Genomic DNA, 12655 nt, shown 5'->3' on the forward strand with positions numbered 1-12655 from the left:
AATCTCCTGCTAATACCCTGCGCTTAAAACTTTCACCAGTGACTATGGATGCCTGCAGTACTTAACTCCTTCAGCCTGCCCATACGTCTGCAGATTCTCCTCTGCCTCTCCCTTGGCCTCCCAATGCTGGGACTCTACGCACAGTCATTAACACTAAGTTCTTTGAATGATGTGGTTTTACAGCTCTATTCCTTTGCCTAGTTCCCTCCTCTCCACGTGTAATGTCCTTCAACTGTTATGTGCTGTCTGAAAATGCCTACTCACCTTTCAAGACCAAGGTCAAGCTTCATCCCTCGCAACAAAAATACCCAAGTGGGCTGCAAATTGCCCCTTCCTCTGTGTCCCTCTGCTACTCATAGATCGACAAAGTTCACCTCTCTCTCCTAGAACAGAGAAGCCATGTCTCACTTGTCTTGGTAGCATCTGTCTTGCTTTGCAGAAGGTCTGACAGAGAAAAGGCACTCAAAATATTTGATTAGAAACAGGCTGAGAAAACATTAGGATACCATATCACATTCATTAGACTGGCAAACATTAGAAAGCTAGACAAGTGCTGGTGTGGATATGAGTAAACAGAAAGTCTCACATGCTGCTGAAACGTAAAGCCTGGTACGACCACTTCGAAGAGTAATGTTTTCATCTCTAGCAAAGCTGAAGATGTGCACCATTAAGACCAGCAATTCTACTTCAGGTTAAATACACTGGGCCATTATTTGTCAAAAGTAGAGCATGATTAGCATTTTTTCAGAGAGATATCTCAAGGGTGTATGCCTAAACTTTTTTTCAGAGTAAATATTATTATAAAAGTAAAATTTCTGTGTGTGTGTGTGTGTGTGTGTGTGTGTGTGTATATATATATATATATGGTATGTGTGTATATATATATATATATATATGCTGTGTCTCACTGTAAAGTATATTTCTTATTGTGTCCAATGAACAAAAAAGTCTAAAAACACTGTCATAGAGAAACACATATGCGCTCAAAAAGACATTCATAAATGTTCTTTACAGCACTATATATAATGGTGAAAATCAGGAAATAACCTAAATGAAAATTAACAAAATGGATAAGTAAAATATGGTATATGCATGTAACTTTTACAAACGAATTAAAAATGAGTTACAAATGGAGACCACCAGAGATGCATGGCTCCCCCTGACCATCACGACAGCAATAAGAGTACCAACAAGAATGATGATTAGTAATAAACGGTATAATGGAAAAAAAAATGAGTTACAAATGAAGTAGATCTACTTTTATCAACATCAAATCTCAAAAGTAATACTGAACTAAAATGTATGCTATCATTTATTTAACCATGCAAGACAATGCTACATATTTATGGATATGTACATATATAAGAAAGTCTTTTAAAATGATTGGAAAGATAACTCAACATAGTAGCTACCTCTATTTCATAAGCGAGGGAAGGAAGTAGAATCTGGGAGTATTTCACAGGGGGATTCAATGTAACTTCAGGTCTTACTTCTTTTTAAAAATGAATTCTCTGAAGCAAATAAGGCAATATGTTAAGACCTGACAAAACCTCTTTTACTATCATTATCTTACTCCTCATATTTGTTGTGGTGCTCAAAATAATTCGTCATTTTAAAAACATTCTAAATGAGTAAATAACTAGAATAAATCAAAAGAAAAAAAAAGTAATCTTGCAAATGTCCTGGTGTCTATAGCTCCAAATCAATACGTACACATTTTTCTTTAAAGCTAACATTTGAAATGCTTACATATCAGACACTGTGTTAAGCTCTAGGTACACAGTCTCACTTAATTGATTCAACAGCCTCTGTGGCAGCCACTATCATTTTTCTATTAGGATGACTATATCACTGCCTCTGGTCTTTAATCTTGAGGGTCCAATTGTATTTACCATTCCACATTTTCTGAGGGCAGAAAAATGGATTAATCTATTTTTAAAAGATTTTAATATAGATTCAAATCAAAAGGGTTTCTTCTGCTCAATTTTCAGTTAATCCAAAGAATCTATTCCAAAATCACATCCAGCTGAAATTTTACTAAAATGTATCCTACCTTTGCAGTTTGTGTAAAAAAAAAATACATATACAATGAATGCTAATCTAGGCTCCATTTGGTCACCTTGCTTTAAAAAATCAATTCAATGAATATGGGGGTACACTTCAAGTTAATTCTATGTAAACTGCTAAATTTTTTAAAAAATTTATTTATTTCATTTATTTTACTTTTGGCTGTGTTGGGTCTTCATTGCTGCACGCGGGCTTTCTCTAGTTGCGGCGAGCGGGGGCTACTCTTTGCTGAGGTGCGCGGGCTTCTCATTGCAGTGGCTTCTCTTGTTGCAGAGCCTGGGCTCTAGGCATGTAGGCTTCAGTAGTTGTGGCTCGTGGGCTCTAGAGCACAGGCTCAGTAGTTGTGGCGCACGGGCTTAGCTGCTCTGCGGCATGTGGGATCTTCCCGGACCAGGGCTCGAACTCGCGTCCCCTGCATTGGCAGATGGATTCTTAACCACTGCGCCACCAGGGAAGCCCTAAGTGCTGAATTTTTAAAAGATGTGCAGCTGTAACAGCTAATTTAAACTCTAATTTAAAAGCTGAGCTTAGGGGCTTCTCTGGTGGCGCAGTGGTTGAGAGTCCGCCTGCCGATGCAGGGGACACGAGTTCGTGCCTCGATCTGGGAAGATCCCACATGCCGCGGAGAGGCTAGGCCCGTGAGCCATGGCCGCTGAGCCTACGCTTCCAGAGCCTGTGCTCCACAACGGGAGAGGCCACAACAGTGAGAGGCCTGCGTATCACGAAAAGAAAAAAAAAAAGTATATGCATTTCAAAATACTATCTTTTTTTTTTTTTAAAATTTATTTATTTATTTATTTTTGGCTGTGTTGGGTCTTCGTTTCTGTGCGAGGGCTTTCTCTAGTTGCGGCAAGCAGGGGCCACTCTTCATCGCGGTGCGCGGGCCTCTCACTATCGCGGCCTCTTGTTTCGGAGCACAGGCTCCAGACGCGCAGGCTCAGTAGTTGTGGCTCATGGGCCCAGTTACTCTGCGGCATGTGGGATCTTCCCAGACCAGGGTTCGAACCCATGTCCCCTGCATTGGCAGGCAGATTCTCAACCACTGCACCATCAGGGAAGCCCCTCAAAATACTATCTTAATCATTCTTATATAACTTGCCATAAAATCCATGTATTCCCTTCTACTAACACCATTAAAATCCTGCCAATCCATGACCAGATTTCAACAACCTATGTGAGTAAATTCTTTACCAAGAGTCCTTCTTTGGTTGACTAAAGATGAGAGATCATACCTCCAGCAAATAACAGGTGTGGCCCTACTGGTTCCAGAGTGTCCATTAGATGATAAAAAGCAACAAGACTCTACTGGTTCCAGAGTGTCCATTAGATGATAAAAAGCAACAAGACTCAGCCTGTTCACCTTACAGCAACCCACGTAATCATGGTCACACACACTGCACTCTAGTACATACATACTTACAGTGACAAATAATTTACAACCTCTGATCCTTTCATCAGTCTAAGCCACCAACCACCTGCCATCCCCACAGGTACCTTTTTGCTTACTTACCTCCTGTCTCTATGAAATTCAGCTTCCTCCAGAAGCCTTCTTGAATAGACTCAACTCCTTACTTTTCCAAGCTCCTACCCTCTTTTTAAACTTTTTTTTTTTAATTAATTTATTTTTGGCTGCATTGGGTCTTCGTTGCTACGTGCAGGCCTTCTCTAGTTGCAGTGAGTGAGGGCTGCTCTTCGTTGTGGTGCGTGGGCTTCTCATTGTGGTGGCTTCTTTTGTTGAGGAGCATGGGCTCTAGGCACGTAGGTTTCAGTAGCTGTGGCACGCGGGCTCAGTAGTTGTGGCTTGCGGGCTCTAGAGCGCAGGCTCAGTAGTTGTGGTGCATGGGCTTAGTTGCTCCATGGCACGTGGGATCTTCCCGGACCAGGGTTCGAACCCGTGTCCCCTGCACTGGCAGGCGGATTCTTAACCACTGCACCACCAGGGAAGCCTTAAACTTATTTTTAAGGATGCCTTTGTTATTTATTTGTACAGTATCTTTTAATCTTCGTATTATGGTCTTATTCTTTTTTTTATAGAATTAAACAGAGGCACAAGGTTAATAATAGAACCCAGTAACTTATCATTTACTAGACCTATTCAAGAGAACAGAAAAAGCTCTAAAGATGAAGAAATGAGCATCTGTACCTCCCAGGTCCTGATAAAACCATGCAGAATAAATATTAACAGCGTTCAGATTCAGAATAACAGACGCCAAAAGTGAACTTGTGAATTCCTCAAGCTTCAGTAAAGTATTAATAGATTTAAAATTTTTTTAATCAAAAGAATTTAAAAAAATTTATTTCTGCTACTCTTCTTCATTCATTTTCTAAGAGCCACACAGTAAAACCTTCCAAAGCCTGCTTTACAACAGAAATGGGAATAACTCAATACTCACCATTATGGTCCATCAACAATATGATTAAATAGAAAAACAAAAAACATTACATATAAAAAAACCCCAAATTTATATCATATTCTACGTTTTATCTTAAAAGCCTGAATTCCAGCATTAGAGTCTAGTCTTCCAGCTTGGAATAAAGATAACTGCTTTATGAATGGAATATTCTGACAATGGGCCCACTGTCAACTGCCCATAGTCAACTCAGTGCCTGACAAAAACATTTAATGCAGCATATACTGTAGCCCAAGAAGTAAACTGCTATCCAATGTGTTTCCTCCTCATCTCCACACAACAAGCACTACCTTATTTCATCACATCTACGACACACCAAGAAAGAAAACAGCTGACAATCAAACCGACTCACGACCAATTCTAAGACTTCTCAGTTTCAAAGACGTTAAGGGAAAAAATGTCTTAGAATCTGTGAAATATGATGTAAACCTGACATTCTTTACTATCATAAAATCACTTGCCATCTTCACACATCAATTTTCCTTCTTGGCTAAATATGTATTTACATGGTTTACTGTACAATTCAATCTGATTCAAATATGTTATTAGAGAACCTACTATTTTGCCAACACTATGCTATATACAAATAAAGTGCATCCTAGACTTCATAACAACATGACAACCTCTCAACTGACACACATTTGTTAAGAGTAGCAGTTCTCGAACTTTTTGGTCTTAGCACCCTTTTCACTTATAAAATTGATGACCCCAAAGAGCTTCTTTATGTGAAAATATCTATTGATATTTACCACGTAAAAAATTTAAAACATTAATTCACTTAAAAGTACTAATAAGGGACTTCCCTGGTGGTCCAGCGGTTAAGAATCTGCGCTCCCAATGCAGGGGGCCCAGGTTTGACCCCTGGTCAGGGAACTAGATCCCGCATGCCGTGACTAAAAGATCCTGTGCGGGCTTCCCTGGTGGTGCAGTGGTTGAGAGTCTGCCTGCCAATGCAGGGGACGCGGGTTCGTGCCCCGGTCCGGGAAGATCCCACATGCCGCGGAGCGGCTGGGCCCGTGAGCCATGGCCGCTGAGCCTGTGCGTCCGGAGCCTGCGCTCCGCAACAGGAGAGGCCACAACAGTGAGAGGCCCACGTACCAAAAAAAAAAAAAAAAAAAAAAAAGATCCTGTGCGCCGCAGCGAAGATCCTTCCTGCCACAACTACGAATCGGCGGAGCCAAATAAGTAAATAAAGAAATAAATATTTTTACAAAGTACTAATAAATCTTACACGTTAACATATCATCTTTATGAAAAAAATAATTTCCAAAAGAAAAAACAATTTCACAAATCTCTTTGATGTCTGGCTTAATAGAAGTGAGCTGGATTCTCAAATTTGCTTCTGCATTCAATCTGGTACAATATGTTTTGAATGTAGTTAGGAAAGAGAAGAATACTTCAACAGACTTTTCAGAAAATTCTGGACGTTCTTCACTGATATTACACCAAAACTTGACAAGTGGTAGATTCCTAAAAGCTAACTGCAATGTGGCATCTGAAATAGTACCAATGAAATTTTCATATTGTTACATTAAAATCCACTAGTCCACCTTGTATTTTAAACAGATCTTTTATCCAAGCATGATTTTTCTATCATGCATTAGCTGTTCAGAAAATACTGGTTCACTGACTTATACAGATCTTCCAAACACTGGCACATTTCATCACACAATATCAAAAAATTATGTTAATATCACCACTGATCTCATCAGAAATGTCTAAGTATTAGACAACTGTCAAGCATGTGGTGGCAGATACAAGTTTTCCCAAATTCTGATTTTCACTTTAAAGTTTGTATATTATCATCAGCAACACACACTATCAGTTTTCCTTAAAGTGATGGGCTCACTTTGTTCCCTTCTGAGAAAATGTCTGACAAACATCCAACTCTGAATAATCATAGTTTGTCAGTCAATCATACTTTCAAGTTCAAATGGCATTCAATTAAAAACGAACAAACAGCTGGTTGCCCTAAGTGCTTTTTCTGGAAACCACCACCATACTTTCAGTATGCAGGAAAGGTGCTCCCCATTTCAACACACAGAAGAGTAAAGAGACGTACTTGAGGGTCAAAAGTTATTGTCATTACTCCTTATCAAGAGCATGTTCAACTGAAACTGTCTTTTTAAAAAACTCTACATGTATTGTGATGAAGAATGACTATTAATAAGGTTTTGATGCGCTAAGGCTTTGAGAGTTTTGTGTGTGTGTGTGGTTTTTTTTTTTCTGGCCACGAGGCATGCAGGATCTTAGTTCCTTGCCCCCTGCAGTGGAAGTGTGGAGTCTTAACCATTGGACCGCCAGAGAACTCCCAAAGCTTTGATAGTTTTATCCATTGTTGGTTTTGGCCTTTGCACCATCAGTACAAATGTCACTACAGAATAAACAAAAAAGGCAAAAAAATTAATTAATGTAACTATGAAACAAGTTTTGACCTTACCGTCTCCCTGAAAGTATCCTGGGGATCCCCAGTGGTCTGCAGGCAACTTTGGAACCTCCAACCTTTGTTAGAGGGTTCAAATGACTGAAGAACTTACCAAAAACCTAAGGAGCAAAAATTTGTTCTTTCCTAAGAGCCTGTGCACGCACACAGAAAGAAAAAAAATATACTCATGTGTCTATACAGTTTAAATATATCACTAAACCTCAAGTTTTGCATCTGTAAAATGAGATTTTAAATATCTCACTGTTACAAAGACATGGAAGCAACCTAAATGTCCAATGACAGATGAATGGATAAAGAGGATGTGGTACATATATACAATAGAATACTACTCAGCCATTAAAAAGAATGAAATAATGCCATCTGCAACAACATGGATGGACCTAGAGATTATACTAAGTGAAGTAAGTCAGAAAGACAAATACATGATATCACTTATATGTGGGATCTAAAATGTGACACAAATGAATTTATTTACAAAACAGAAACAGACTCACAGACATAGAAAACAAGGTTACCAAAGGGGAAAGGGGGTGGGGGAGGGATAAATTAGGAGTTGGGGATTAGCTATTATATATAAAATGCATAAACAACAAGGTCCTGTATAGCAACTGTATAGCACAGGGAACTGTATTCAATATCCTGTAACAAACCATAATGGAAAAGAATCTGGAAAAGAATATACATATATACACACACACTCATATATATGTGTGTGTGTGTATATATACGTAACTGAATCACTTTGCTGTATACCAGAAACTAACACAACATTGTAAATCAACTAATACTTCGATTAAAAAAAATTATTTTTAATTATCTGGCTATTACATTTCCCCCATTATTCTGAGTAACTAAAAATAGACGGCATATAATTTTTATAGCAGGTGTGAGCTGTTAAAGCATTTCTTAAATCTCCTTTCTTCACAGAGTATGGGTGAAAGGTAAAAATAAACACAAAATAAAGTAAGGTCCTCAATAAAATCCTATACAAACCAAGAAGTTCATAGTATCAAATATTAAGCTAGTAAAAGTCACCTTCAGAACCACTAATTTGTAAGGGGGGACTTGAGACACTTTACAAAGTACAAAATAGAGTACTAGTAAGCTAAATGATTTGATGAGTTTAAGGTATTCTATTTTACAAGTGAAGTAACAAAAGTTTCAGCTGTTTCTTTCCCCAATCCCCAATCTTAATAATTTCCTTTGATCTTAAATAAAACCAGCAATCAAGGAATCTTTAAAAAGAACTCCGCTGAAAATGGCATTTGATAAACTAAAGTACTAGCATTTAGGACAATTTCAGAACACAAATACACGTCACATGTGGAAAAATGAACAGTGTATATGAAATGGCAAATGGCATCTGCACATAAAAGAACTGAAGTTCTTATCATATAAGGAAGATCTGCCTCTCTCCTGTGAGGTTTCCATATTGTTTCTATACAGAAACAAAGTTCAGTCTAAAACTGATCCAAGGACTTGGTGGAAACCTGTGGTATATTATTTATCAAAATTCATTTAACAGGTGTTTCCTGAACACCTACTTCATATGCAAAGATAAATATGTGCTAGAAGGGACAAAAGCATGAGAAACTCTCATAGGCTCCAGACCCATCACAAGGAGGACTTAACTCTGTGATCTCAGCACTTTCAACCAATCTCTGTAACTCAGGTTTCTTATTTACATAAAGTGAGTCGTAATATCTCAAAGCAAGGATTGTACCAGAATAAATGTGAAATATATTAGAATGAGAAGTAGCACATTACAGAACAAGTATAATGGGATAAGAAAGGTAGAATTGACGATAGAATGGGGCAGCAGTATAAAATTCAGCTACTTGCTACTAAGAGATTTTTTTTTTTAAGTACAAAGGCTAATCTGGAAAAATGAGAAACCACTAAAAGAGTTATTAGCTCTGTTCACAAAAAAATGGCTCACCAAGGTGAATGGACAAACTGTGGTACATCCAGACAATGGAGTATTATTCACCTCTAAAAAGAAATGAGCCAAAAAAAAAGACAGGAAGGAAATTTAAATGCAAATTACTAAGTGAAAGAAGCCAATCTGAAAAGGTCACAAACTGTATGATTCTGAAAAGGTAAAACTATGGAGACAGTAAAAAGATCAGTACTTGCCAGGGGGTGGGGTAAGGAGGAATGAATAGGTAGAGCACAGAGAATTTTTAGGGCAGTGAAAATACTCTGTATGATACCATGATGGATACATGTCATTACACATATGTCCAAACCCACAGATGTACAACACTAAGAGTGCACCCTAATGTGAACTGTGGACTCTGGGTGATAATGATGTGTCAGTGTAGGTTCATCATCTGTAACAAACACCCTACTCTGGTGGGGGATACTGATAATGGGGGAGGCTGTTCATGAGTGGGGCAAGGGGATATAGGAAATCTTTGTACCTTTCCTTCAATTTTGCTGTGAACCTAAAACTGCTCTAAAGAAACAGTCTTAATTTAAAAAAAGCCATCCAGGGCACTCAAACTTAAGAAAGTGAGCAAAGGAAACAGGGATACAAAAGAACCAGCTGAACATCTGCCCAGAGTCATAACGCCAGTAAGATGGCACTAAGTGCCACACTATTGACTCTTAGCACTGACATGACATCCAGGTGCTCGCATTATTTAAGGTCAAAGGTCTAAAAATGCACCACCAGGGTCACTAAACCAGTAAACAGCTGGTTACAAACACTTGACTCACATACCACACAAAAACCCAAGTGTCCCCATGAGTTGATAAATACTGAACTATTCATAAATTCTGAACTATTCTCTACAGTCTTAAAGAATATATTACTACTAGCAAGATACTAATTCTTGCTACCTTGCTACCACAATTTCCTCACTATTTTCAAGGACTCCCCTGAGACATAAATAATTTGGCTTAAGTTTTTAGCCTAGAAACCAAATGGGTTTGGCCAAATTTTAACCTCTAATACTTCTTCAGAGGTCACTTACCCAATAACCTCAACTATAAATATACTCTGCTCAAGAAAACAATGTTTTATATATACTTTAAGACTTTCATCATATGAAAATCAGTTAGTGTTATCCCAGGGAGAAAGGAGGAAAAAATCAGCCAAAATAAAAACACACCAAAAACTGTCAAAGTAAACAAGTTTTCTCATTTAAAGGAGTAAGCTTCAATTGCTTAGAAAATTCTGAAGAAAAAGTGAAGTTCTACACAGTTAATCTTCCCATAATAATTGAATTTCTGGTTAATATCGCCAACTACAATTATGTCAAGGTTTTCACTGAAACTACAAATAGAACTGCAAAAAACAAAGAAAAAACAACCAGATAGCAAAATGGTGAAAAATATGCTCCTTTAAGATAGAATAAAACGTGTCTATGGGCCAAAATAATGACCCTTTGCTAGAATTCACAGCTAATAACATATTCTTCTAAGTTAACTATATAACTAGTTAAGAAGGTATACAGAATGTAATGGCATTTTATCACTACCCCATTCCCAAATTCTTTCTGATCTAAAACTCTTCAAGATGATAGAATTCCTTGAGTTATAAGGCTTTTAACTAATATTTTTGCAACTCATCTTAAGTTTATCTTCATTTTCACATGTTATTATAGATCTAAAATCAGCCAAATGCTGAAAGTTAAATTTGCATGCAAACTGCTAAATAAACAAACCCATCAAATCTGTGTGCTCCTAGACCACATCCTCATATTTTTACATCCCATTTTATTTCAAAAAAGGCAGTACCAATTTACACTTCATTCAAAATCAAGTGTAAGTTCTGTACAAAATCCACTAATAACTAAGATTAATGCACTATTACGTTATGATCAAAAGTCAAAAACAGGGCTTCCCTGGTGGCGCAGTGGTTGAGAGTCCGCCTGCCGATGCAGGGGACACGGGTTCGTGCCCCGGTCCGGGAAGATCCCACATGCCGCAGAGCCTGTGCGTCCGGAGCCTGTGCTCCACAACGGGAGAGGCCACAACAGTGAGAGGCCCGCGTACAGCAAAAAAAAAAAAAGTCAAAAACAATTACTCCCTCCAGGAGGTGAAGCCTAACTCCTCTGGCCCCCTTGAGTGTCAGGTACACTTAGTGACTAGCTTCCAAAGAATAGAATACAGAAGGGAAAAATAGTAACTTTACAGTGGAGAAACTTGGCAAGTGCCACCTAAACCAAGTGGATCAAAGTTAACATCACCAGTAACGTCATGAGGACACAGGTAACCCCCACACACACACCCGACTTGTGATAAGAAGAGCGCTTCACCTCTGCAGTACTCTTTCCAAAACCCACAATGAGTTTGGCTAAATTTTTTTTTGGCTGTGTTGGGTCTTCGTTGCTGCGCGCAGGCTTTTCTCTAGTTGCAGCAAGCAGGGGCTACTGTTCGTTGCGGTGCGCGGGCTTCTCACTGCGGTGGCTTCTCTTGTTGAGGAGCACAGGCTCTAGGTGCACAGGCTTCAGCAGCTGTGGCACGCAGGCTCAGTAGTTGTGGCTCACAGGCTCTAGAGCACAGGCTCAGTAGTTGTGGCGCACGGGCTTAGTTGCTCCGTGGCATGTGGGATCTTCCCGGACCAGGGCTCGAACCTGTGTGTCCTGCAGGCAGATTCGTAACCACTGCACTACCAGGGAAGTCCCTTGGCTAAATTTTAATACCTCACTATTATGAGGTCTAATCATGAGGGGAAAAAAATCAGATAAACTGAAACTGAACACTCCAAAAAATACCCGACCAGTACTCCAAAACTGTCAATGTCATGCAAAACAAGGAAAGAGTGAGACACTGACACAGACTAGAGAAAGCTAAGGAGACATGACCACTAACTAATGTGTTATCCTACATGGAAGCCTGGAACAGAAAAAAAACACATTCATGGAAAAACTGGTGAAACCTGAACAAAGCCTGGAGTTTAGTTTATAGTAACATACCAATGTTGGTTTCTTAGTTTTGAAACACGTCTCAGTAATATAAATAACAGGGGTGACCAGAACTGGGTGGGGTACAAGAACTCTATCGTCTTTGCAATGTCTCTGTAAATCTAAAATTAAAAGTTTACCTAAAAAAAGTAAAAAGTTATCAAAATATTAAGGCAAAAACAGTAGAAAAAAGGCAGGGCAGCTTATATCCCAAGCTTTCTGTTATAAAAATCATCCCAACTTTTAAGAAACTAAGCATCTAAAGTACATGTTTGGCTGTCTTGAGACTAATAATTAAAATTACCATAACACAAAGCAAAACTGATCCACTAGAGACACTCAGTTTAAATATCAATAAAAATGTAGGCAACTAAATTTTCTTCAAAAGATATATTTTAAATATCTGGAGAGTATTAGAAGATATAAGGTATCTATAAGCACTATTATTTCCACTTCATGACTTTGCAGAATGCAAGATATTTTAGTAATGCATTTGTGGCATTATAACAGAAATATCTCTATGTCAAAATTTAAAATATGATCTAGGGGGGAAAAAAGGACAAAGGTAAAAAATATTTAGATGCTTAAGTACCAAACTGTTTCAAACTCCGATAGGATCCTTCACTGGTTCTGGGCATATTCTTTTACTCAATTATACTCACATTCCCTAACTTTACCTTTTAAAAACCAAAATATAATTTAGGTAATTAAATACATAAAATTTTGAAAGAACAGCATGCTGCCATTCTATCCTGATAAAAGCTTTCATAAATCAGGCACTTTTACAAGGCTTACTTTATTTAAAAATTATTGACAGG

The 12655-nt window shown here is 38.3% G+C and overlaps 1 protein-coding gene across 3 annotated transcripts in view; it reads right to left on the minus strand.

Annotated features, from left to right (window-relative positions):
- Window positions 1-12655, minus strand: part of UBE2H (ubiquitin conjugating enzyme E2 H) — a 101562-nt gene that overhangs the window by 77156 nt on the left and 11751 nt on the right. The window contains exon 1 of one of the 3 annotated variants that reach the window (XM_073809934.1): window positions 265-765. The exons of the other annotated variants lie outside the window; for them this stretch is intronic. Within the exon in view, the coding sequence (XP_073666035.1) occupies window positions 265-290 (26 nt within the window). The 5' untranslated portion in view covers window positions 291-765. Of the gene's footprint in view, window positions 1-264; window positions 766-12655 lie in introns of those variants that run through there. 3 annotated transcript variants of the gene reach the window in all.

The sequence above is a fragment of the Tursiops truncatus genome, chromosome 9, assembly GCF_011762595.2.
Source record: "Tursiops truncatus isolate mTurTru1 chromosome 9, mTurTru1.mat.Y, whole genome shotgun sequence".
In the NCBI taxonomy this organism is placed as follows: domain Eukaryota; kingdom Metazoa; phylum Chordata; class Mammalia; order Artiodactyla; family Delphinidae; genus Tursiops; species Tursiops truncatus.